This window comes from Bidens hawaiensis, unplaced genomic scaffold (assembly GCF_021521415.1).
Source record: "Bidens hawaiensis isolate Kalapana, Puna unplaced genomic scaffold, B.hawaiensis_p1.1 tig00005637_1, whole genome shotgun sequence".
Classification (NCBI taxonomy): domain Eukaryota; kingdom Viridiplantae; phylum Streptophyta; class Magnoliopsida; order Asterales; family Asteraceae; genus Bidens; species Bidens hawaiensis.
Genome location: NW_027491366.1, coordinates 1,385,750 through 1,413,492, shown reverse-complemented (window position 1 = coordinate 1,413,492; position 27,743 = coordinate 1,385,750). Strand labels below are relative to the sequence as shown.

At 35.0% G+C, this 27,743-nt stretch overlaps 5 protein-coding genes across 5 annotated transcripts; 1 reads left to right on the top strand and 4 right to left on the bottom strand.

Annotated features, from left to right (window-relative positions):
• Positions 1-249: 249 nt before the first annotated feature.
• On the bottom strand, positions 250-943 carry LOC143630294 (transcription initiation factor TFIID subunit 9-like). The gene is made up of 2 exons (XM_077099350.1): positions 636-943; positions 250-552 (listed from the first exon to the last, which is right to left on the bottom strand). The coding sequence occupies exons 1-2, from the start codon at positions 891-893 to the stop codon at positions 250-252; spliced, it is 561 nt and encodes a 186-aa protein (XP_076955465.1). The 5' UTR covers positions 894-943.
• A 2,156-nt stretch (positions 944-3,099) lies between these two features.
• Positions 3,100-4,554, top strand: LOC143630293 (F-box protein CPR1-like). The gene is made up of 2 exons (XM_077099349.1): positions 3,100-4,247; positions 4,340-4,554. The coding sequence occupies exons 1-2, from the start codon at positions 3,174-3,176 to the stop codon at positions 4,439-4,441; spliced, it is 1,176 nt and encodes a 391-aa protein (XP_076955464.1). The 5' UTR covers positions 3,100-3,173; the 3' UTR covers positions 4,442-4,554.
• Positions 4,555-7,196: 2,642 nt separating this feature from the next.
• Positions 7,197-9,035, bottom strand: LOC143630315 (zinc finger CCCH domain-containing protein 14-like). Its single transcript, XM_077099367.1, has 2 exons — positions 8,205-9,035; positions 7,197-7,845 (listed from the first exon to the last, which is right to left on the bottom strand). Exons 1-2 carry the CDS (start codon positions 9,033-9,035, stop codon positions 7,540-7,542), a joined length of 1,137 nt encoding a protein of 378 aa, XP_076955482.1. The 3' UTR covers positions 7,197-7,539.
• A 10,347-nt stretch (positions 9,036-19,382) lies between these two features.
• On the bottom strand, positions 19,383-19,980 carry LOC143630292 (large ribosomal subunit protein uL24z-like). Its single transcript, XM_077099347.1, has one exon. It carries the CDS (start codon positions 19,978-19,980, stop codon positions 19,531-19,533), a length of 450 nt encoding a protein of 149 aa, XP_076955462.1. The 3' UTR covers positions 19,383-19,530.
• Positions 19,981-25,577: 5,597 nt separating this feature from the next.
• LOC143630291 (protein PLASTID MOVEMENT IMPAIRED 2-like) lies at positions 25,578-27,330 on the bottom strand. The gene has a single exon (XM_077099346.1). It carries the CDS (start codon positions 27,296-27,298, stop codon positions 25,841-25,843), a length of 1,458 nt encoding a protein of 485 aa, XP_076955461.1. The 5' UTR covers positions 27,299-27,330; the 3' UTR covers positions 25,578-25,840.
• Between the last annotated feature and the right edge of the window lie 413 nt (positions 27,331-27,743).

Below are 27,743 nucleotides of genomic sequence, written 5' to 3'. Positions count from 1 at the left end.
TACAAATTAAAGGAGATCTGCCTAATTATCATGTACAAATACTACATAGGTTTATCATATCCTTAAATTGTTAGATGGTGTACCCAAATGCATAATTCACATCTAAGATTTACTGCATAAACATCACACGGCTGGATCATTTTAACGAAACAAAAAGCAAATACCAAGAAAACCATTTACCGATCCAAGTTTGCACAAACTCTCTATGAAATATGCACATATATGTATATGTATGCTTTTCCCATAACATTACCTTCGACGGTTCAACCCAAGGGGAAATGAAACCGGTTGACGGGTTCCAGGCAGCACGTTATCAGTCCTCCGTTCATTTCGTGCATTAGGAGGCCCCGCTTGTTCATTTGGTGCATTTTCAACAATTTTAACGCCATTACTTTCCACCTCTTGTTCTTCAACAGGTTCACTTGATTGGTTACTTTGCATCCCAATCTGATAGTTTGAACCAATCAGCATGTCCCATTCGGGAGGGAGAGACGGCCCAAAAACTGGTGGCCTAGGAATCGGTTGACTGTTCACCTTCATTACATCTTTGACCTACTTAACACACAAGTAACACGATAAAGTTCCTTCCGCAACAAGAAACAAAAAACGGTATTTTTTTTAAACTATTTAAGTACCTCTGGTTGAGGGGGGTGAGTGGAGCTGAAACAGTTTCTGGACTTGACAGCAAGCATGACATCATCATTATCAATACACACCTTCCCAGCATGGTTCGAGTAGGTTTGAGCATCTGTTATTAAATCAACAGCGCTGCGGTAATAAAGTTCAAGAAACTGGTGCACAACACGAGGCTCATAACTTTCAACACCGAGTGATTTCAGCAGGGCTATAATAGTCTTCGCATCTCTTGGCAAGTTGTCATCTCCAGCAGCCATTGTTTTGATCGTCTGCAATCGTTCAACAACTGGTTTACAGATAAACAGGCAAATTTGCCTCAATTCTATGAAACTATTACGTTGTTTTTTGCATAACAAGTTAACAGCACTCAGCTGATAACCGTAACACACACACACACATACATACATAAAATTCTACATACAAGAGTCAAGTATTAAACCGAACACACTCTGTTAAACACAACTACAATCGCCTACAAGAAATCCAAAAAGAACGAATAAATTGTCGTATCTTTGCCTATCTATCTATCTATCTATCTATCTATAGGACAAAATTGTAAATAAATGCCAAAAATACCCCCACACCTCCACGGCCGCCCTGTAGGAGGGGCAACCGACATGGCCCATTCTCAGCAAGTTAATTTTAATTTTATTTGTACGTTAACTTTCCCCTTAAATAAAATACATGCAATTTAACAAAGTTGTAAAAATTTTGTTGCAGATTATAGATCTGAAACTGTTATGATTGAATCGGCGTTAGAACATTCGATTTTTTTTGTATATGACGAAATGAACAAATTTCTAAGTGCAATAAACAAAATCCGTTACTGATGAACGATACATTAACATCGATGAACTTATCAACCGTATTATTTTATTTTATTAGCAGTTGATAGAAACAAAAACGGTAAAATTGTACAAACTAGAAAGCAACAATGAAATCCCTAATTGATAACATAATAAAATGGACAAGGATCAAGTAGCAAATGCATACAATAATAATAATAATCAGAAGCGTAACATGTAGCATAAATAATAACATCAATGAAAAAAGCATGCATCTATGAGAAGGACGGAGAGATGAAGGCAGTACCTGGTTATTGGCACCGTCACAGGGTGGGTGTTGAACAAGAAAAAGGAGGCATGTACCTTTTTCTATATCTATACTAAATACAAAATTACAAGTGTATAAAGCATAATTATCTTTGAATTACAAAAGCCGACGTCATTTTATGTTTTAACCTTTAAACTTTGTCACAAATTAAAACTATTTTTAAGAAAAAAATTGAAAAAAATAAATAAATAAACACGTCAACTTGAACCAAATTTGTTTAGCTAAACGGTTTGAATGTTTAACATGAAACCAACATTTAACACAGGCCGGTTGAATTGGAAACCAGCTTGGTCCACGGTTCGGGTTGACACATTTGAACCACTTATGGTTAATCCAGGTGGTTTATGATTGAACCGGTTAACCAGGAACCTAGACCGTTTGAGCCGAATTAAAAAACACTCGGTTGGATTCTAAAGTAATTCATTTCATGCTGAAAGCAAGGTTTGACATAACGTACGGTATAAGAGGACAGAAACTTAACCATCTGCTGCTCCAAATAGCAACTTGTTTCAATTATGGTTTTTTTTTTCTTCTTTTCTAAAAAGAAAATAATATTTCTTTTATTTTATGTTTTAAAGTTCCATAAATATTAAAACCTTTTTGTAGTATTTATATTTACATATATATTATTGGGTTTTACATCCGGTCCAACCTCTTACCTGGTAAGACGTCCGGTTCGATTTCTGGTCTGGTTCCAAAAACATTGCACGGAATTGGCTTGAATTTATCTAAAATAAGTTTAGTTCAGGCCAGTTTAATGAGTTATCTATATTTATCAAGGTACAAATTAGAGGCGCACAAGAACCCTGAATCCGAACCCAAAAAACAAAAGCTGGAACCGGGTTTTATTGTATCCGTGTTTCTACTACCTGACACTACCTATATGGTACATATAAGGTATGTATTTCAGTACCAAAATCCGTACCTAGAACTAGACCCGATTTGTACCCTGTAATACTTGAAAACCGGAAATGGTTTCATACTTGGAACTGGGTTTTTCAATACCCGAAACCTAGTTTTTCAAATCCTCGATCTATATAACTGAAATTGCCCGAAAAATATCCTAAAAAAGTGTAACCCCTTAAAAAAACTCAATCTATAACCGAAGAATACCCGGAAAAAAACCTGAAAACGACTGTAAAGAGGGGTCGTTTCAATACCCAAAAACATAATATTTAAATACCCGGTTTTCTTAATTGGAAAAGTGTCATATGTGGTATTTCGATAATTTAGAAAATCAGCATGATTACACCTTATTGGGCTGGGCCTTAAAACACCTAGCTTGGGCTTGGGCTTGGGCTTGTGCTGAAGAATGAAACTGTAATAATATTGTTTTTTTGAATGTGTGATAATTAATAATAACTTTACCTAGCTTCCTTCTTCTGTCCTGTTACTGTTACTGTTAGGGTTTGAAATTTGAATGAATGGCAGAGGCAGAGGTTGCGTTTGATGTGGTTGAGCAGATACTCCTACGTTCGGATGCTCAAGTTCTAATTCGATGCAAAAGCGTTTGTAAGTCACTGCATTCTCTTATATCCACTCCTCGTTTTGTTAAAGACCACTTGAACCAATCTCACAACGCTGACCGTCACAACACTCAACTTGGACACAGAAGGATCGGTTTCCATATAACTTTAAATGAAAATTACCGCTCACACCGTAAAAAAGTATTCTTTGTTGGCTCCTGTAATGGTTTAGTATGCATTTCCACTAAAGGTAGTGGTAAATTTGTAGTAACTAATCCTTTGACTAGAGAGATCAATAGACTGCCAACGCCGCCTTATGGGCTTTACGGCGGCGAACGAGTCCATTGCGTAGTATGTTGGGGTTTCGGTTATGATTCTTGTATTGATGATTACAAGGTTGTGTTAGGGTTTATGGACCCTTGCAATGACGAGAACGCCCGCTTTCATGTCTTGACATTGAAATCAAATACTTGGAAAATAATCGGAGATAAGCGTTTGTGCAAGCATGCGTATGCTGGTCTTAGTGGTCTTGAGGGTGTCTTGTGTGGTGGAGCGCTTCACTGGTTTGTGAGTAACGAATGGAGAAAGAACAGAGTGATTATATCTTTTGATTTATCTACCGAGAAGTTTAGAGAAATCCCTCGACCTACACATGAAGAATATGAATGTGTTGACGATCCTCGTGTTGAAGGTCAAGGTCACAGACTGGGGGTTGTTGAAGAGTGTCTATGCGTATACAAGGATTGGTCAGCTGTAGGGAAATATAACAATTTGGACTATTTGCCACGTTGGAAATGGGTGATGAAAAACGACAAGTGGGAAGTATATAATGATGATTGTTGTGAGAGCAAGTATGATGTGGCACACAACGTGGTGGTGGTGGAGAAGTCGCCTACTCGTGTGTACGGTGTTGATGATGGTATACGTGTCCCCAGTGCTGGACACTTTATGCGTGCTAGTTTATTTGTCAAGAGTCTCGTATCCCCCCATCCCCATCCTCTTCCGCATCCCCATGAGGGACAACACGTCAAGGTTCGATTTAAATGTCTTTTGATGTATGCATATATTATAATGATACTAAACAATGTCTTAATTTTTGTTAATATATACGTGCAATGTAACAGGGACAAGAAGGCGATGAGAGTGTTGAAAGCGGTGCCAAAGCCAAGATAAGAAAGCGGAAGAGGAATAAGAGCTCCTGTCAGCATAAAAAGGCACTCGTATGAATATAAGACTTCTCTAATGTAAAGCCCGTATGGATGTCCGTGGCAGTGATCTTTATTTGTAGGTTATTATCTGATATTAGTTTAATTGTTTAGATATATTTTATTTATATTAATGAAATGACTGGACGTGTAGTTAAATGTTTTATTCTGCAATTTGATATCTTTAGATCTTATATCAATATGAAGCTAAATAACGTTTCCCCAGTCATCAATAACAATCCCGGGTCTATACCTTGGCTGCTAGGCAGGGTACTCTTCTACCACACTAGACCACTGGTGCTATCTTCTGCATCAGATATAAATAATTTAGAAAATAAATGTTAGTTAAACCTGTCCAACAAAACAATGTTAGTTAATGTTACTATCGGTACATTTATTAATTAAATAACCATAAAGTTTAACATGAGATTAAGTGAATCAATCATTATATGAACTAAACATGTTTCAATAGCTACGAGTAACATTCATTTGTTTGTAAAACTTGTTTAAAATAGTGTGGGAATTTCACTTCAGTAAGATATTATTTGTCAAACAAGTTAGCATTTTAGCAAATGATAGTATTTTTTTTAAATTGATTATATAAAAGAAATTTAAACTATCATTTTCCGAAAGAAAGGTGTTTCAAAAGATTATTGCAAGAGAAGTAAGTCAAAGTCAATGTCCCCAGGACTAAATAAAATACAGCAACCATGTTTTTATGATATATATTACAGTTTTTGTTTTGCGAACTGCTAATAATACAGTTGATAAGTTCGTCGAGGTTGATATATTGTTAGCAAGTACTGGATTTTGATTGTTGCAGTTAGAAAGTTGTCGATTTTATGATACAAAAAAAAATCGTATTTTCTATTGTTGATGCAATCATTTATGCTCTTTTACGCTCAATCTGAGCAATTTCAAATCTGGATTCTGCAACAAAATTTTGAGAACTGCGTTGAATCGCATGTATTTTATATTTACATGTTTTATTGATGCTGAAAAGTGGTTATTGACTTTATTCCTATATTAAATCCCCTTCAGTTTTTGCATCCTAATAGTCAAGTTATGAGATGACATTACCACAAATTCTGTGTATTGTGGGGATGCTTATTGGCATTTATTTGCAATTTTGTTCAATAGATAAGCCGCAAAGATATGTCAAGTTTATTCGTTTATTGTATGGATCATAAGGAGCCTGAAGTTTTATGGTGGTTCTTTTTGATTTTTTATATCGTAGACTCGTAGTAGTATGTTTCAACGATTGATCAGTTTAATACTTGACTTGTGTATGTAGATGTTTATCTTTATGTAATACCGTGCATGTGTTGCTATGCAAATGCCATAGTTTTATAAATTGGCATGCTTTTCTGTACATTAGAAGTTCAAAAATTGCATACAATCAAAAGAATGGCTGCTGGAGATGACAACTTGCCCAGAGATGCAAAGACCATTATAGCCATGCTGAAATCAGTCGGTGTTGACAGTTATGAGCCTCGTGTCGTACGCCAGTTTTAAGAACTTTATCATTGCATCGCTGTTGATTTACTAACCGATGCACAAGCCTACTCAAACCATGCTGGGAAAGACCGTGTTGATAGTGCTGATGATATGCTTGCTATCAAGTCCAAAAGCTATTTCAGCTCCACTCACCCCCCTCTACCAGAGTTACCTTAATTAGTTAAATAGTTAAATCCCATTATTTGTTTATTGCTGTTGAAGGAACTCATGTTACTTCAGTTAAGTAGGTCAAAGATGTAGCAATGAAGGTGAACAATAAACGATTCCCAGGCCACCAGTTTGGACGATTTGGACGTAATTGGCAAGAAACGAGAAATCTCGATGGTCCAATTCATAAATAAAAGTATTTGGGCGAAAGTCGCAAAAGTCATCAAACCTTGGAGACATTTTTGGCAATTTACTCTTAATGTTAAGTTTCTCACAATTTAAGTTTTTAGTCAATCAACAGGTGAAGTAGCTGTAGTCCACTATTGGAAGAAAGCTTGTTACAATATTTATTGTATGGATGACTATATGTTTCCAAGTATAAACAAGTTTTATAATATATTGCTAATTTACAATAACTTTTGAGCCTATGATACATTTTTGAATAAATAGATTATTTTGAGAAAAATGTTTTCTTTCCCGACGTTGGGCCATGTTGAATGGGGCTGTTCTATGGGCCAGGTCCGCCCCTACCTAAGTACCTATTACTAATGGGAGAGGTGTTCAAAACATATATATATGAAAATTTGGATGTTTAAAATAGTGGATTAGGCAATTAGACGTCCAAAATATATGAAACACGGGAACTCTAATTTTATTAGGGGTGTAAATGAGTTAAGCTGAGCTCACGCTCGACTAGGCTCGAATTTGGCTCATTCAATTTACTAGAGCTCAAGCTCGGCTCAAGATCGACTCATTTATTAGTTAGTTATAATTAGTTGCTCGATCTTGTGTGTTGCACTAAGTGTACTAATTTCCATGTCTATGTTGATTCAACCATTAGATTAAAGTAGTCAAAGACAAGACAAACGAGATGATAGCGCATAATACGTGTCCAAAATTGATTCGATTAACAATACGAGGTTTTTTCAATATAACCTAAATCGAATGCAATTTCAAATCAACAATCATGTAACAGAGAAAACATTTTGGGTCCCATAATTAGTTCTTTTGGATTGGGTTGTATCAACAACATGCAATGTCAAAAGGATGCGTTGAAACTTGAAAGGTATAAGTTGGTGCCAAAGCTTATCAACCTTTTATGTTCTGAGGGCCAATTGGACAAAAACTATATGATTTAAACTACAAAACAGCCAATGATAGAGACAAATGCAGCATACCAATTCTTCAACTATTGCATGCCTTAAAACAATTAAAAGTAACCATCTTCATTTCCAATTAAATGACATCCAAAATCAATTACATAAACCTAACTCAGAAATGTAACATAACATCTTAACTTGTAAATGGTATAATCATCATTCATCAGTTCATTAAACTTCACTTCTAAGCTATATACTTAATTACTCCATCTACACAAATGTGCACTTATTTTAGTTCTCATGAAATTAAGATAGTGTAGACCGTAAAAACCGCCCTTGATATACATAACCTCTCTAGCGTGGATTGACAGCCATAAGCATTTCCTCATCAGTAAGAGCATGACGAAAGTGACAACGGTGACCATAAGGGCAGACATCACCAGCAAGAACCATACGACAGACCTCGGTTTTGTAGCGTGGGTGCCTGATCACAGGACGCAGCTCAGTTATTCCATGTGCAAAGTGACAGTTGTCTCCATAAGGACAGGTTCCAGTCTCTTGCCACTTGTTACACAGCTCGGTTTTCGACATTCCCTGGTTGTAGACATCAAACTCCATTCCCTCTGCAGCTCTCTTCTCCCCGGGCACACGCACACGTTGCTGTTGAAATCATGATTATAACATGTTACTTTATTAGGTAAGGTTAGAAAAAAGAATAAAGGATTCTTCCATTTTAAGCAACATACATGAATTAAATTGTAATCTGTAAACTGTAAAGTCAAACTTGCAGAATATTAATATATAATCCACATGGATTTTGTGATGGATTCTGGTTTAAATGTTAAATAGTTTATTCATTGTGTTTATGAATTTGACTCATGAAAAGTCAAAATTGACTAATGAAATCTAATTCTATATGAGCAAATACTGAAAATCAGATCTAAATTAGTCATATAACAAGTAATGGTTGTAAAAATCTCGACTAGGCGTCAATTACTACAACGATATTAACAACTTACCGATTGACCTAACGGAGCACTAGGGATCTGTTGACGAGTCTGTCGTTGAGGCAGAATTGACTTCATGTATCCTTTGGAACGGACCGAAATACTTTTAGGCATCGAAACTCTCTCGCTATTGTGCCTGAGGAACTGATTTGGTTCAATCACACTCGTCGGACTCACACTCGGAAGCTTCTCAACCGCCACACTAGTCTCCGAAAACGACGCTCCAATCCCGAGCCGACTAAACTCTCCAATCAAATTCGAAGAACTAAAATAGTTCTGCTGCTGCTGGCGCTTCGCCTTCGAGAACAGACTCAACCGCTGGACCAAATCCGTATTCGCAACACGGATAGCCTCATTCTCCTGCCGAAGCACATCCACCTCCTTCACACAATCCTGTAAACTCGCGAGACACATAGTGTAGCTGTTATACAACTGCTGGTACTCGAGAATGAAACTCGCCTGACTCAAACGACTCTCGGTCGCAATCGCGTTAGCACTGAACGCGTCGTCATCGAACGAGCAGTCGGAAGGTGAAGAGAATGACAGCTGTGACTGTGTAATGAATTTTGGCGGGAAAATCGATGTGGATGAAAACGGAGGTACAGGATTAGGATTAGGATTAGGATTAGGATTAGGATTAGGATTGAATAACTCACCGGAACTGAAATCAAAGTCTAATTGATCGAGTTCATCGTTGTTGTGTGATGAAATAGCTGATAGAAATAGATTATTATTATTATTAGTATCGGTATCGAATTCGGTACCGTCAGTGTTCGTGTTCATGTTCATGTTCATGTTCATGTTAATGTTCATAGCCGGTGAGCCTGTATCCTTCTTCTCCATCACTCACAGACTGATAACTTACACTTCTGCGTCAAATTGATAACAAACGCATCAGAATCACGTGATAATTGAATCAGAAGTTAATAAACTATCAATTATAAACACATTGAGTATAATAAACAAACACATGTGCATCAAATTCACAATCACAAGTTAACAAACAGCAGATAGAATATGCATTAAACGATATAAAACACATTGAGTTAATTAATTAACTGAATTAAACAATACCTGAGAGAATGAATAGGAAAATGGAGGTTAGAGTTTGTTGTTTGTTAATGGAGGAAGAAGCAGTGTATAAAAGAGGAAGGAATGGGTAGGGATCAGGTGTGTTGCGGAACAGGGTAAGCTTGGTAGGAAAGGAAAGATGGAGGGTGGATATAGGATATGATGATGATAATAATAATAATAATTGGGGATTGGCTGGGGTAAGAATTGCTTGAGGCGGACGTTGAAACCGTTAAGAGATGATACACGATACAAAGCTAGCTCACCTCCTTCACAACAGCAATGCCAGTGCGTCCACTTCTAACAAACACACGATACTATTTTTTATTTTAATGTTTTCATGTAACATTGTTTTATACGATTTATTTATTTTTAGTTTTAGCACAATGTCACAGCTTTGTAACAGTAGAATATTAGTTAATTGGTACTTTTTAAGACGTCGGTATCGGGTCCTTTTGTGGTTATTTAAAGAAATATATATTATCCGTGTGTATATATGTGTTTATTGTATTGATGTACCATGTAAATCAGCTACTGAGTATGTGACTAACTAATTTATGACTACAAATATGAATATGATTAAATATATTATATTGGTTTACTAGTATGTTTGTTATATGATTTTCAATTTTTTGTGGTGTCAAAATCGTAATTCATAGTGATGGATTGATTATTAGGAAAAATAATAACATATAGGTTGTTTTTATATCAACTTAAATTTGATAGCGCGCTAACTTTGGTCGCCCAAACAAACAACGGTTAAAATAAGTCATTGTTATAAAATTTAGGAAAATTGGTTTTAAATAATACAAATTATGCCCTATTGGTAAATATCAGTCCCAACTTTACACTTGTCTACTGGCAGTACCAATTATTTGTGTATTTGTTTTCAACGGGCCGCGACTAACGGAGGTTAACTCCGTTAGTGTTTTGCTGACGTTGCCATCCCAGTTGGCAAAACCTTGATTACGTGGAACGTTATGTGGCGGATGACTGTGTCCATCCCACCACTAAACCCATCATCTTCAACCTAATATTCTTTACAACCCACAGCCACCACAACACCACCAGTTCACCACCCCTGCAACCATCGCCGGAACCCCGACCACCACCATGCCCATCCATAGCACCCACCAATGGAACCCACGACCTGCAACTGGCCATCTTCCGGCCATCTTCTCCGACCCCCAACTTGCCGGAGTTCTGCCCTAATCTTGCCGGAGTTCACAAAACCCAGATCCGCTCACCCAATAGTTTTACATGGACAGCAGCTCTGCCACAGCTCATCAACCACCACCACCTTGTTGTCACCGCTCCATACACTCTCCACCGTCGCTAACCAGCACTACCACCGTGATCCACCTTGATCTGTCATCTTAAGCCAGCCAAACATCACTAGATCTAAACCAAATTTGACTCACTTACTTGGAAAATTTGCGAGGGCCGTCAGTCTACACGGTAGAGCGAACCACGCGAGGTTTGGAGGTTCGTCATAAAACCGGCGGTCGACCCATTTGCACCAACACTACCACCTACAACCTGCAACAACACCATGGCGCACCCACTGGATTCCTTCATCAACAACACCGTGCCATACCATCAATCGATTTAGGGGTTTAGGGTTTATTCGATCGAATTGGGGATTTAGGGTTCTTTAATTCATGTAAGTAAAAGAGATGGGGATGAGTTTTTATTTGTTTTATATTAAAAGATCTGGCATGCCACATAATCCGTCCACGTAATCTTTTTTTTACACCTAGATGAGCCACGTCAGCAAAACACTAACGGAGTTAACCTTTGTTAGTCGCGGCCCGTTGAAAACAAATACACAAATAGTTGGTATTGCCAGCAGACAAGTGTAAAGTTAGGATTGATATTTACCAATATGGCATAGTTGAGATTATTTAAAACCAATTTTCCTAAAATTTATTAACTTAAAACACGTTCAAAAGAGTCAGCACGATCTATGAAGGTTTTTTGTTTTTATTTTAGCACCTACTCATTGGCGCCAACATCACCTCCACTGTTGTTGCATCGATCAACCACAACCATCTCGACGGCATCTACTCATTGTGGCTTGCACCACCACTAACACCACTGCAAAGCCAGCTCCACCCGTGTCCGCTAACCATCATAGAAAACTTATAACATACCGTATATGACTGTATAATGATAACATTTTGTGTATAACAAGACTCATTATGAGTTCATTTTCATTAAAACCTTTTTTTACATATACCATTATGTTACTTTCTTAAAACAATCCATTTTCATCCGAACTTCTTTTGTTCAAACATGTATTGACCATAACCCGTTTTGACTAGTCCCCCAACCTGCCATCGACTGGCCTGCTTGGCCAGACATATGCATGAGGAAAAATATAAATAGATTAAATTAGTATATGTAGCTTGACAATAAAACTAAGCATTATTCGGTGGATGCATATTTGATATGTAGATAAAGTTTGGTGTTTTATCCGGGTAAGTATATAATGAAGTGTAAGGTTAATTACATTAAAGATTCTTGTGGTATGGTTATATTAAGATTTTTCTTGAAGTTTCATACATATTGCACTAATGGTCTCCACCATTACATGCGGGTCTCCATCAGTGATGGTCTCGACGACAAGGAGGAGGTGTTATCGAGATTGTTCTGGCTAGACCTGCAGATATAACTTGAGTTCAATTTCATTAGAACCAATTTTTACCTTAACCAAACTTTCTTTTTATAAGATCCATCCATTTTCATCCAAACTCATTTTATTTAAAACATGTATTAAGCAGAACCCGTTTTTACCTGTTCCCCAACTTGCCATCGACCATCTATGTTTGCCAAATTCCATCCTTATACATGTGGGGAAATATAACTTGATTAAAGTTGTATATATAGCTCGACAATACAACCAAGCTTGGTGGATTTGTATTGATAAGTTTCATTTAAATTGAGTAGCGCGATTCAAAAACCTGTTAACATCTAATCTTGTTTTGTCCACGTTAAGTTATTTTAACCAGTGGTGTTGTCTTTTGTCATTAAAAAAATTACATAGAATATAGAACATTTAAAGCCTTTCCGTTTCTTGAAATAACAAGTATATGCCTAATTCTTAAATGACAAGTTTTTATTAAAATTGATATTTTCAAAATTAATTAATAAAAATAATAAAAAAAGGACAATGGGCATGCAAGATATTAATAAGTGCTAGATATACTTTCAAGTTTCAACACGTAAGGATGTGATCAAATTTCAGCATTTGACTATCACATACCAAAGTTGTAGTAGCTAAATAACAAAGAAAACCGTCCCCCATAAGATTTAGCTTCATTGTGGCCCCTTTAATACCTTAGAGGCTTAAATGCTCTAAATTGATAATATTAAAGTTATATACGGATAGATATTTAACTTAAAATGATTTTACTAAAAAGGAAGCAATATAATCTATTCACACCAAATATTAAACCGTAATTCATCATTGAGGAGGCTCATCATTTTTGTCTCCTCTTTGTAAAACTTTGTAGCCACTAAAGATATATATATTAGAAGATAGATGATTTGAAGAGATCTAACAGGGCATACGGGTAACGGGTTAAATCGAAGATAAGCAACTCAATAAATTTATGTCGCAAGAAGGAACATTTTAAGGGCGGATTTAAGCAGAGCCCTAGCCCCAAGAGGGGTGTAGGCCTTCACTTAACTTTTTACCGATTTTTATAACTTTAAAAAATCGTAGTGTAAAAATTAGTTTAAAAAACTCAAGCTCCCTTCAAGTTTTTTACAATGCAATAATTGAGTAAAAATAAACTTAACAAAATAAACGAATGAATAAAAAGAAGCGAGCCATAAGTGTCCATAAAAAATCGGAAATCAAAATCAGACCTGCGTTTATTACTTTATTCAAATATTACGGTTTTGGAATGACGGTTAGATCCCGGTTGTTATCCTAAGACGGGATTCCATTACTTTATTCATGGTGCCATCTTCGTTACAAAGACATCGTTTTTTTTATTATATATCTAGCTTTTTATATGTTTGAAGCAAAAATGTCCAGTATTAAATCTCGCTAGTTAAATAAAGTTATATTTAACGAGAGGCGTCTCATATTCTGTTATGCGGGTAGAGATCTCATCTAGTGTAACTATGTAATTTTTTTAGGTATATATAATCCCAAACAAAAAAGGGGAATTTTAATTGTAACACTAATTTAATTTTACAAAGTGTAAATATGTTTGTTTAAATGATGGTTTATAAAGAGGCTTAAGGTGATTAATATGTGATGCATGAGAAGAGTTAGAAATAAGGTCGCTATTAGACGTAGAAGGAAATTACTTAGAAATTGAATAAAATTTGACACGAGAAAAAGAAAGGGGAGGTTGAGTGGGATTGTGTTTAAATTCAAATAGCGTGAGGTGCAAGTATGAAGGTGTGGATTTTCATTTTGAATGATTGATGTTGTTGGCTTCTCTTAATCACACTTTGTTTTTTCCTTCTTTTGCTTCCTTATTACACCTTTAACTAATATCACCCCAACCTTCAACAAAAACCAATACTCTAATTCGGATTTCATGTTGTTAGAAAGCATGATAGCAACATAAATAACATATAAAAAATTAAATAAACAATGTTGTGTTATTTGTGAAAGGGTGGCCTTAGGTTGGTCCTTTTTGTCGAATCTATATGAATCTTACTAAGTTGTGTGAAAACGAATAGCCGATGAAAACGAATAGTCATGAACGTAGCTAAACATGTTTAAAAGTGTAATAATATTGAATAAAGTCAAAATATAGAGTATAATTAACTTGACAGAATTACAAATTTTGTCCTTTAAAAAAGCTAGATTACGGTTCGTGTCCTTTTTTTAGTTTCTTTGCAGACGGTGTCCTTTAAACATTTTTTTCCTACACGTTATGTCCTTTACGCTAACTGAGTTAGAAAAACTCAGTTAAATACCCTCACGTGAGTCGCATGTAAGGGCATTTTTGTCTTTTCACACCGTCTCTGTATCTTTCTTTCTTCTCTCTCATAAATTAAAGAAACCAAACCAAACCTGCAACTTTTTTTCCCATCAGACCCAAACCCTAATTCCAAAAATGACACCCACCTCCTACTCTAACTATACTCCTACTTACACTCCTACTTCTTCCACCTCCACCGCCAGTTCTTCCACCTCCACCGCCGCCGTTGTTGCTTCCGGCAGCAATCTGACACCGACCCAGATCATAAAATCGAAAATGATGAATACCCATGTGTGAAACAACGAAGATGCTGCAGGTGGTGGTGGTGTTGACAGTTTTTCCAGTTCTTCCATCGCAGCCAACGCCGCCGTAGCAAGTTTCTCTGCCGTCGTTGATTCCGACAAAAATCCGACACCGACCAGGTCACGAAATCGAAAATGATGAATACCCATATGTGGAACAACAACGACGAAGATGATGCAGGTGGTGGTGTTGACAGCTCTTCCAGTTCTGGCGATTAAGAAGCTTAAATACAACATCGTTAAGGCGATTAAGAACAAAGCCCATAAGAACATGGTGCTTGTGGAGGCGAAACACCGGTGGAAAGTCCGGCGATCGGACTTGATCATGCCCGGAGTTGACGGCAGCAACTGATCTTCCATTGTTGGTGAAATTGAGAACTGGGTTTTGCAATTGAGGTGTTGAATTTAAGGAAACTTGGTTCAATTTTGGAAATTGGTGGTGACTTGATGGAGAATTTGGTAAGATCGAATTAGGGTTTTCGTGCGTACCTAAAGGAAGAAGAAGATGCGTGTGAGATTATATAGGTGGCCGGAAACGGAAAAAGGTGGCCTGAAACCGGAGGTGGGGTTGGTGGTAGATTTTAGGGTTTTGCAAGTGGTGGGAAGGGCGATAAACTTTTTACAGGTGTAGACGAAAAGACAAAAATGCCCTCACATGCGCCTCACGTGAGGGTATTTAACTGAGTTTTTCTAACCCAGTTAGCGTAAAGGACATAACGTGTAGGAAAAAAATGTTTAAAGAACACCGCCTGCAAAGAAACCTAAAAAAGAACATAAACCGTAATTTGGCTTTTTTTAAAGGATAAAATTTGTAATTCTGTCAATTAACTTAATAAACTTCAATATAGTATGAAATTGATATTTTAAGGAACAACCATAATGGTATCTAGTTGATTAACTGAACTATCATCATTTCATGACATATATTTTGTTTAAAAAACTAAACTTTAAATTATAAACCGATATAAATACTCTTATCAAAAGTTAATTGAATAGAAATCGTACTCCTAGGAATAATTGTTAAATTCATGTGATATTGTAATCTTACATAAATCTATAATATATATAAACGAAAACTTTAAAATCTCTTTCATGTTCCTTGCATTCCCTCAAGTCACCATATTGTATTATTATAAATGGAGGTTTCTAATACATTTGATTCGAATTCTAGGGTATAGGTCTCACCAAACCCAGATATTTATTAAATGGGTTATAAAATCTCATTAAATTAAAAATTAATCTCACCAAATATTTGATATGAAAATCTTATAAAATAGAGATATACTAAAACTTAATATGAAATTTCTTAAAAAAAGATATATGTTATTTATAATTGAAAAAAAAATTATAGTAAAAAATTTGCGTGTTATGGGTCTTATCAAACCAAAATAGCTTTTAAACCGGATTATAATATCTCATTTATTTGTGAAACATTTTCATCATCAAATACTAAGTATATTATTAACTTATGTATAATAAATAAAATTAAAATCTAAAAAATATATAAACATTATAAACGGATAATGTAAAGCTCCCGTAATACGATCACTAGATTGCTTTATTTATAAATGAAGGTTTCTCATGTATTTGACCCGAATTCACGGGTATGAGTCTCACAAAACCCAGATAGCCTTAAACGGGTTATAACATATCATTTAATTATATATTAATCTCACCAAATATTTGATATGAAAATTCTTATAAAGTATGAATATACTAAAAACTAATATCTTATATTAATCTCACCAAATATTTGATATGAAAATTCTTATAAAGTATGAATATACTAAAAACTAATATCTTATTTCTTTTTTTTTAAAGTATCTATAATTAAGAAAAAAACTTTATAGTAAAAAAATATAAGTGGGTCATAGGTCTCACCAAACCCATATAGCTTTTAATACAGGTCATAACATCTCATATATTTGTGAAACTTTTTCATCATCAAATCCTAATTATTTTATTAACTTTCTTACAAAAAAAATAAAAATCCAAAAAAAACATTTATATATTATAAATGAATAATGTAAAAAAAACCCGTAATACAGGAGATAAAAGGTAGTACTCTATAAAAATATTGATAAGGAACTAAAGTCTGTTATAAATACTCTATATAATGTTCAATTAATAGAAATTGTACTCCTGGGAAACACAAGGCAAACTTAACGCATGGTTTGTGGGGTAGGGATGAGCTCGGTATCGTATCGGTACCGAAATTACTGATCCCGAAAATTGCAAATTCTTGGTACCGTTACCAAAATATATGGTTCGGTACCGGTACCGAAGGTAAAAATTTGGTAAATACCGTTACCAGTACCGTGCCGATCCCGAAACTCAAAATTTTGTTACCGACGATGTCAAATCGGTACCGAATTTGCTCATGCCTATTGTGTGCTATGAATGTATTGATATTTTGGTTCGTTACTTTTAAAAAAATACGGGTTTATACTCTCAAGTTTTCATTCCATCAATTTCATTAACACACGCTAAAATAACTTTTAAATTTATGTGAGCTTTTTGAATGTTAACGAGAAAAGGTTACACCCTTATTTAAGATTTCTTAATAAGGGTAAATTGTCATTTCAAGTGAATTTAAAACACCTTTTAACCCGTTAATGGCATGAATTACGTGTGTTATATTTAAAAAAAAATCGTAAGAATCAAATTGCCGTCTTAAAATAACGCACATTCGTAAAATAAACATTTTGATTTTTTAGTTAAAAGTATAATAGAGTAACTTTTTACAACAATTTTTCAAACTAACCACTAAATTCATTATTATTTGTGTGTTGACCTATAACTAATACACGTGTGTTAGTTTAGTTGTATGTATTTGTTTATATTGTGTTGATCATGCATCTGTTATAACTCAACAAACTGTTGCTGTCTTCAAACAATCGGTCATCATTTTACTTAACATCACGGTTTCAGATTGTTTTGAACACCCCTACCTCCTACTTCTCATAACATCATTGCTATTCAAACTGTTATAACGCCATTATAACAATACTGACCACATTTTTAAACCATCACCTTGGTTAACAAGAGCTTTTAAAACTACTAATTCAAACCAACACTATTTAATCAATTTTTAAAACAAAATCTCATCTCTTACACACAGTGGCAACACATAATTCATTTCCTTAAACTTTCAGGTATAACAAAAAGCTCACAATTTCAATAGCATTCAATAACCTGTATACACAGCTTCAGAAACTTACAGATCAAAAAACATATATTTCACATGTAAAACATACTACCATTATCGCCTAGAATCATCACAGGTAAAGGCTGCAGTATCATACAAGGTCACAGATTGCGAAATCACACAATAATATACTAAATACATACTTGAAGTTACCCCACAAAATATCCCACATCTAAACAGTAAAGTTTAATTAATATGGTTAAATCAGCTTGGCATTTCAGCAAGTTTAATTAAACATACCAACCAAACAAACTCAAGAAAACACACCAGCTAGTTTGATAAACAGGTCCTGAAAATTGATAATGTCATTTCGTGTTTTCATTCATCTCAGAACTTGTCACCCGTAAGTTTAACCCAACAAACAATAACTATTCATTTATTTTCAAGCATCAACTTCCTCCTACTTCACATAACATATACAAACTTTACAGCAAAAGAAACACATTTTAAGCATCTCAATGAATCACAAGAGCTTTATAAAACCATCAACCAAACCAAAACCCTCTTTTATCGGATTTTATAACAAAAAACTAGCATGTACTACTGAAATTATTCGATAACTTATACACAGTATCAACAATCCATTTTCTTAATATTTCAAGTCACAAAAAGTTCACAATTTCATATAATATCCAATAGATTGTATCATCATAAAAAACTTCACGCACGTAAAATCAAAAAAACACGAAATTTACATGCTAACATAACATTATCACCTAAAATCATCACAAAAAGAGCCTGCAATATCCTACAGTGTGTCACTAGTTACCAAATCACATAAAGAAATACTAAAAACATATTGATGGTCAACAATCTATTACCCAAAATACAATACCACAAATCTAGATAGTAACTAGATCAAGCTGATATAATCCAAAAAATTACAACAGCAAACTAGGATAATATAATCATCTTAGCAATTCATCAAACAACTAGAATGCAAGGCAACAAAGCAGATTAACATCAACCATAAGCGTGTTAGGGGGTGTTTGGGATTGCTTCTTTAAAATGATTATTGCTTTTTGGAGAGACAAAATGTCCAAAATACCCCTCCAAAAGCACCTAAAAGCACCAAATTGGAGCTTTTAGGTGCTTTTGGAGGGGCATTTTGAACATTTTGCCTCTCCAAAAAGCAATAAGCATTTTAAATAAGCAATCCCAAACACCCCCTTAATCCGGTTGTAGAAAATGAACTAATCAAACTGTAAAAACAACTCACAGCCCAAACTGTTAAAAATCTGCCACGACACGGTTTAACCTAACAAATACAAAAACCACATTTTTAACCTATCTCCATTACTAATAACAGCTTACAAACCATCACTTCAACAAAACAGTCACTTTACTCAATTTGTAAAACAAATTTCTTTCATATACTACCGAAATTGCTAGGTAACTTATACACCGTAGCAAAAAGTACACAATATCAGATAGCATTCAATAAACTGTACAACTATACACAACTTCAGGCACTAAGAAATCAAATAGAAAAATAAGCACATGTAAAATCACTATCATCTAAATCAACATAGAAAGAAACTACAATATCATAATGTATGCCAGTAAACAATTAATATATACAACAGCAAATTAATATAGTTAACACTTCTTGGCATTTCATCAAACACCTGGTGTGCAAAGCAATCAATCACGTAACACCAACACTAAATAACCAAAATAGATTCATAAACTCAGTACGGTAAAGAGCATTATCCTCTGTAACATCAAAACCAAAATCACCAACAACAATCCTCAACATAACATAACAAAACATAATAATAACCCAAAAACATTAAAAACCCAAAAACCTAATCAATCTCTTGAAGCGAAGCACCAGCAGCAACATCCTCTTCAGTGAACTTGCCCTTAGACTTATCAGCAGCACGGCCCTTAGCCTTCCTCTCCAGCAACGACTTCCTGTCCTTATCAAGCTTCAACTTGGTCACCACAACCTTTGAAGGGTTAATCCCAACGTTGACCGTCTGACCGTTGACCTTCTCGCGAGTAATCCTTTCAATATGAATCACCCATTTCCGACGGTAGACCTGGACCACCTTGCCTTCACGGCCCTTGTAGGTGCCACGGACGACCTGGACCTCGTCGTCTTTACGGACGGGGATGGATCGGACGTTGTATTTGGTACGAAGTTCGGTGGAGAGAGGTGCGCTCATAAGCACACGGCGGACGCTTGATGATGCCGTGAAGTGGGCCTTGCGGCATTTGCGTCGGGAGCTGGTGACTCGTGGGTTGTACTTCATCTTGGCTGCTGGTTAGGGTTTGAAGAACGGCTGTGAGTGTAAGGTTTTGGAGTGATATAGGGAAGAAGGTGATTTAGGGTTTGGTGGAATAAGGCCGTAATGGTGTTTATTATGGGCCGATCCATGAACTTGCTTTTGTTCATTTAAGGCCCTCTAATGTTTGGGACATTTATATTATATAACTACAATTTTCATCGCGTACACCTCCACAACGGCGACGACTGCTATCACCGATTACCACGATTCAATTGCTATCAACACCGGTTACCACCAACCGATTGCTCATGGTGGTGAAGAAAACTACTACATAAACCAAGACGATTCAAGGTAAGTCTCTTCCTGATAAACTTGATTTCATAGTGTGTTCAAAATTAGGGTTTATTTTGAATGTTCCTACATCAATTGAATGCTTAATCTTCGAGAAACTATGTGCTAAATGTTAAAATTTTGTTATTTTGTGAGGGGATCAGATTGGACACATCAAGATATGGGGACTGAGGATCTTCTGTTGTATTAATGCTGAAACTTTTGGTAATTTGACATCATGGGATTTGCTGATTCTTCAGTTTATATCTTTTTGTTCAGTGTATTTTCTATTATAAAATCATGCTTATGTATGATTTTATGCATAAGAAACTATGGTGAGAGTACAACTTTGTTGATGCAACTACTGTAGTAGATCCTTTTGATTTTCATGCCATTGCGTGATCACTTTTGGCCGAAATTATGAAATCGGTAATGAGTTGTAAATTTTCTTATTACATCTTAAGCATTGTTAATGTTATATAATGACAAGTGTTAATGATTTTGTTGTGAAGGAACTTTCTAATATATATGTTTATGTTTGTTGTTTTGTTGCAGGAGACTAGCTAGAAAGAAGACAGACCCGCTTCAGCTTTTAAGTGAAAGTTTTGATATTTGGCCTTTGAACTTGGATGACATAAATTTGATCATGAACAATTAAGAAACACATCCCTTTAACATATGAACTAGAACCTGTATTCTTCTAGTTTGTACTCTGATGCAAATTTAGATTTGTCGTGCCTCTGACCTATAGATATTAGTCCAACAGATGGTGCGTCGATCAAAAAATATTGAACAACATGAACCATTTGCTTATGCACCAAAATGAACATTTTTTTACTGAAAAATAATTAGCAAGCTTTCACTTAATCTTTTTCGATCTCGGTCTTTGTCTCTGGTTGTTTTTGTCAACATTGACGAAGGTTACTATTGTCGGAATTCAGTCATGTTAGTTTATTTTTTGTGTGGTTATGCAGGTTGATCTTTGCGAAGGAGTTCAGGGTTACAAAATGTGAGTATTGAATTGCAATTGCTGTTTATTCAAGTTGTTGTTTTTTTGGTTTTCATCATTGTTGCAGTATGTGTGGTATTTGGTGAAATTTTACTTTGGGGGTGGTTATGCTAACAATATGTTTTTGCAAGCAATCGGTTGGTGTTGGGATCTCATTTATGATAGCTTCAGTTTGTTTATTTTATTTTTGTTGTGCTCTCAAACAAAATGTTATTTTTCCATTTATGCCAAGTATAATAATCACTTAAACCTCTTTTCCTCGAGGCATTGATTTCCCTAGGAATTGTCTTCAGTAAATTCAATAAGTGACACCTAGGATATATTTCAAATTGATTGTAAAGGTTAGTGATCAGTGTTTTTTTAACCACCTCACGTTTCATATGTTTGCAATTTAAAACCCATTATATTCTCTGTTATTACATATTATTGTCATCGTGCGTTTAATCAAAAGAGGTTTTAAACTGAGCTTGTCAAGGTGCCACTGCAAGAAACAGGTAATCGATTGTCCATTCTTAAATGATCTAACTCCACACTTTCTTACAACCTTATGAAAATTAGTTTGGGAGGGATTTGTGAAAGCAACACCAGTCCCTAAACTGTTGTTTATTATATGGGTATGCGAATTTAGGTCAAACGTAATGTCATTTAAGAAAATGGCAACACTTGGTAACAACACAATTTATTTTCTCATTACTTGACATCAACAATACTTTTTATTTGAGATAGCGGTCATGTCGGGCTAGAGGGATTTTTTTTTTTTTGTATTTTCAATCAATATTTGAAAATTGATTTTTAGCAGTTTTGATTTGACAAATCAGATTAAAGTCTGAAAAAGTTTATGTTTCACAAAATACTAAATCAACCGATGCATTATATTGGAACTATTGCATAAAAAACTACATCAGCTAAGTTGAATTTGAGAAATTGATGGAAGATGTTGCTGAATCGATTGATAGATGATAATGTTAAATCAAAGAATTTGGAAGGAGAAAATAATGTTCCTTTCTGGAAAGATGTATCCAACATTCATTAATGATGTACAAACAATTGCAATACAAGCATTCTATTTTGTAATAAATTTTGTTGGTTATAATCATGCTTTTTTTTTTTCCTAATAGTGTTTACAATGTGTATTAACAATTAGAGTTTCAAGATGTCACAAAGTGCTAGGTAATACATGTGTGTGTTTACTTTGCAATGTAGGTCACATTTCGATTTGTTTTGAAGTTCGGTTATATATTTCGTCATTGTATTTACGTTCTGAACTGTATTGGCATTTGACCGTCCCCGCAACGCGGGCGGTAAAAAACTAATTTTTATATAAAAGGTGGGAAAAGTCAAACCGGGTTTTTTTAAGAACCGAAACCGAGTATGAATGACGTGAGGTCGAAGACTCACTCAAAAATAAACCGATAACTATTAGATAGCGATAAGCGGGTATCGAACACAGGAAGTTTGTGAAAAGTGCGTTACTGAGTAGCTATAAAATTACACTAAATTAAACTAAATGCAAAAGTAAATTCAAGGAGTTGGTTGTTTGGTTTGATTAACAATAAAGAACTAAAGAAAATGAACGAGTTTTAAACAATATGAAAAAGTATGTCTTCCCTCGGTTTCAGGTTTCTACAAGAGTCATCATGAATATTTAACTAAGATGAACAATAAGTATATAGTTCGTGATTATGCAACAATTGTTATAATTGAGGACTAAATACTTGGATTATAAATGAAAGGCAATCACTCAATTATCAATTAGATTATCTAATCCCGAGTCCCTCCCGGTTAATCTCGATTACATACAAAACCAAGAATTGACGGCTTAGAACACGAACTCAATAAACTAACAAATTAACAATCAATTCATAGCACCATACTAATGAAATCAATAAGATTAAACTATTATCTCAGAAATTCATAAACGTTCAATTAACAATCATAAAGAAACCTTACAATTCGAGGGAAAACATAAAGAGAATTAGCCAATCACGATCCGGTTCATCATCCCTTCGATTATACAAATCAACAATTGGAATCACCAAACTATTGTTCTTGGACCCAAAAATCGCCCCTAGGTCGTTCCAAAGGGTTAGATAGATGAAAAGACACCCAAAAACGGAATAAAAACAAGTATTTTCGCCATTTACAGCTCCGCACTGTGGCCCACGGTTCCCAGCGTGGCCCACGGTGGTCTCCACGGTCTCCAGAACAGCACGGTACGATGTAAACTGTCGTTTTTGATCAGTTGGACCGTGGCCCACGGCGGAGCTCTTTCTCATTTTCTTGTTTTCTTCATATCTTTCTCGTTTCAACTCCGTTTTCTTCACCGTTTTTGTCCACGTTTCGTAATTACATCATCTATCTTCTCATACCTGCAATTATATGAGTAACCATAGTCAACTAATTCCACAAAATAAACCGATTGAACGTATGATTATTAACGGTCTTAAATCACTTACGGGTTGTCCAATGGACCACCCGTCAATGAACAAGTTCCTGGTTGGGCAACCAGTGTATTAGATACTAGTTTGTACAAGCTAGTTGGACCAGTATTTGAGCTCGGTTTTTTTGAGCGGTTTATTAAGACATTGAATCGACGGTTTTTTTTAAATATAGGTTTAAAACGACAAACCGGTTTTAACGTAAGAGGTTTTTGATATTTTGCGGCCCATACATTTTAAAAGTAACTTTTAACATACGATTAACATTGAAACGAGTAAACTTTTGGGTTATTTTTGAAAATCGAACGCTTTTGGATTATTTTTTGAAAATCGAATGTTTTTGTATGAAGGTTTATTTGTAAATGAAGGTTTCTCATGCATTTAAACCAAATTCACGGGTATGAGTCTCACCAAACTCAAATAGCCTTTTAAACGGGTTATAACATCTCATTATATTAAAAATTAATCTCATCATATATTTTATATGAAAATCCTATAATATAGGGATATACTAAAAATTAATATCTGATTTCTTAAAAAAACGATATATATTATTTATAACTAAAAAACAATTTATAGTAAAAAAAATCAGGTCATGGGTCTCACTAAACTCATATAGCTTTTAAACCGGGTCATAACATGTCATTTATTTGTGAAACCTTTTCATCATCAAATCCTAAGTATATTAATAACTTCCTTATAATAAATAAAATTGAAATCCAAAAAATATATTAATATTAGAAATGAATAATATAAAACAACCACGTATTACAAGAAATATAAGATAGTTATATATATATATGATAGCTAAGAAAAGAACTTCATGATTCTAGCTTTCTAAAATAAACCTAAAGAATAAATTTATGGTTAGTATGTCGATAAACAAATTTATGAGATTATGATCAATGTATATAATGAAAATTTTTAAAGAATAAAGTATTTTAATTGACTTTTATTTTATATACCTGGAAATACTAAAAAAAATAATAACAAAACAATGTTTCGACCACTTCAATCCCATTTAGCATGTTCTTTTTCTATAGCTAAATTGTTTCATTTTATTATTTAAGGATAAACATGACGTTAAAATATAAAAAAGAAGAAATAAATAAACATTAACACTTGCTTTATATATACATAGGAATAAGGCTATTTTGGGTTGGGTAATTGCCCACATAAGATCCAAATAACAAAATGGGTTTAAAAATGTGAGAATGGCTGAAAGAGTGATAAGTGTCACAAAGTAGTATTATTTTATTAGAGTAGTAGAACGCCCAAACAATTTATTCCCATCCATTATATTTGGCGTTGATGCAACTTTGTGCAGAATACACAGAATACGTTTGCTGAGATTTAATTTTACTAAAAAGAAACTACAAAGAAAATCATGTTTATTTGACTGTTTTGTTAATGGTTATGGCATAATACAACCAAATCTATGTAGGAATTACAATTGGTATGGTATAAGACAAATATTGGTAGTTACAATCTTAACTTGATTATTTGTATCCATTATTCATTCCTCTTGAGCTTTGTGGTATAGTACGTTTACTCATTTTGTTTTAAATTTATTCCTATATCTTGATCTTAAGTTAAAAAAAAAAAAAAAAAAGACCGACTTAAAACTCATTAAATCCTTGGCTATACATTAATATTTTTTTAGTTTTAACAATTTTTTTCTTACAACTTAAACATATTATGTATTATTATACTTCTTAAGAGTGTATAATATGTCGCGAGTTATATCCGTCCTAAACACGTAAGATATTATATAGCTATAAGCCTGTAATCTCATACACATTCTCCATATATGTCAGTCACATTACCATCTCAAACTCCTCAAACTTTTAATCAGGTAGGTTCAAGTTTTTTCTATCGTCTTAAACCCAAGTAAATAAAGTCTTGTTATACAATGGTTGCAACACAATTGTTTAATGTGTAAAAAAGTTTCCCATGATATGTTTCCCCTCACTTACACATAAACATGATCATCAAATCATGTATACAAAATTGCAATGACAACCTTTTGAACTCTTCTAACCCTAGACCTATACATCCACACAATATAAACTTATTCAACTTACACAATCTCAACAAACCTTCATCATCAAATCATTGCAACATTTTTCTTGCTAAACAACTTCTTGAGACTTGGCACCACTCTTTCCCTCTTCACCGAGCCCGACTTACTCGAGCTCGAGTATCGGCTTGCTGGAGACCGAAACTTTTGCAATTTAGCCCGTTTAACAAACACCTTGTTCCCGACTTTACTCACTAATCTCCGAGGCGAGGCCACAACTTTTTCCCATGACCCGGGCCTAGCCCGATCCGCATCGGTTTCCGTGCCAATATCAATACTTAATTCACTAATCTCTCTTTTTGTCATCTCAATTTTCATCATCAACTCCTTTTCACTTGCTTTCAATGCCTCAACCCAAGCCTGTGCTGCAGCAATTTTCTTATCAGCTAGCACGGCAGCCTGACCCGCTTTCCTGGTTAAATACTCGTATTCGAAATCAGTTATCGTTATCATTGAACCGTTAATGGAAGTCGTATCACGAGCTTCCATTGTTGTGTTAATCACATTTCTTAAATTCTCCATTGATTTAGTTTCTGATGATTTAATTGCTTCCAGTTCCTCCATTGCTGCATCTAATTTTTCCTCAACTAAATCAATTTCGAATTCGGTTTTATGAATCTCCCCCTTCATGTTTTCAACTTCTTCAATGATGTTATCCTTATCTTTCTTCGCGGTTTCAGCTTCCACTCGTAGTTTTTCGAGTGAAACCGCGAGATTCGTTGCAATTGTGCTGGCATTTGATTCAACAGATGTAAGTGATTCCAATTTCGCTTTCGCCCTCATAATCTTTGAGTTCAAGCTTTGAACATTCAACACCTCTTTCTCCTCTGCCTTCCTTAACCGACCCATTTCGGCTCGAACATGATTCAGCTCAGCTTGAATCACATCCATAGAGGTCAAGAACTTAAACCCTTCTCCTTTAACCGACGCAAGCTCGCGTTTCGCACTCTCTAGTTCCTCCGTAATCGTGTTAATCGGAGACAATTCTTGATTCGCCAAATTAAGATCAAAAAGTGTAATTTGAAGCTCATTCGATTTCGCTTCAGCTTCGGACAATTGGGCCTTGTACCGATCAGCCTCTTCTTTCCTATCCGATTCAATCGATCCGCATTCTTTAACTGCTTCAATTCGAGCAAACTCAACAATAGTTTGCTCCTCATCAAGTTCTTGCAATTCTTTCTTCATCAACTCCATGGATGCCAAGAGTGTCATCCGTTTAGAATTCGACGCTTTTAACGATCTCTCAGCGTGTCGTTTATCCTTCAAAACACGCTTCATATCATCCTTAAGCTTCCCCATTTCTTGTTTCATGTCTACAAGCTCCTTCATCACTTGTTCATACCGAACATCTTCGTTTTGTACAGATGTTTCGGGTTCTTCTTGTTGGCGCCATTTCGGTTTCCTTTGTAATCCTCTGGACCGAGAATTTGCTTCTTCGATCTTTGACGCTAGATCGCGTACGTTTTCGAGTTCGGATTTTTGCATTGGAAGTTTGGATTTGTTTTTGTTCTGCAACAATTTTTGGAGCAAAAGGTACAACCTGCTCAGCAGAGTGGCCTTGTTGTCACGATCCACTGATATTCAACCTGCAAACTGCTTCGCGCAGATTCTTAAAAATTAAAAAGAAAACAATTTAATGAATACCCAGAAATCTTTAACGAACAATTTTTGTTTTCTTTATCAACAATATTCAGACGACACGTTCTGCGTCGCTCTGATTAGTAAAAAGTTAAAAAGATAACTTAACGAATACACAGAAATCTTTAACTAACAAATTTTGTTTTTGTTTGTAAAGGGACAATGAAATCAGGCTGCAGAGCTTACCAAGAGAAAGTACAACACTTGATGCACATAGGACAATCATTCACTGCAAGACACAGAATCAAGATAGGTGGAAAGTGGGATGAGATCAAGATTGAAACATTTGGAT

Coding starts and splice junctions, on each gene's coding strand:
- LOC143630293 (XM_077099349.1), top strand. CDS start 3,174: ATGGCAGAGGCAGAGGTTGCGTTTGATGTGGTTGAGCAGATACTCCTA. Junction 4,248..4,339: donor ATGAGGGACAACACGTCAAG/GTTCGATTTAAA, acceptor GCAATGTAACAG/GGACAAGAAGGCGATGAGAG.
- LOC143630291 (XM_077099346.1), bottom strand. CDS start 27,298: ATGCAAAAATCCGAACTCGAAAACGTACGCGATCTAGCGTCAAAGATC.
- LOC143630292 (XM_077099347.1), bottom strand. CDS start 19,980: ATGAAGTACAACCCACGAGTCACCAGCTCCCGACGCAAATGCCGCAAG.
- LOC143630294 (XM_077099350.1), bottom strand. CDS start 893: ATGGCTGCTGGAGATGACAACTTGCCAAGAGATGCGAAGACTATTATA. Junction 553..635: donor CTCACCCCCCTCAACCAGAG/GTACTTAAATAG, acceptor TGTGTTAAGTAG/GTCAAAGATGTAATGAAGGT.
- LOC143630315 (XM_077099367.1), bottom strand. CDS start 9,035: ATGGAGAAGAAGGATACAGGCTCACCGGCTATGAACATTAACATGAAC. Junction 7,846..8,204: donor GTGCTCCGTTAGGTCAATCG/GTAAGTTGTTAA, acceptor TGATTTCAACAG/CAACGTGTGCGTGTGCCCGG.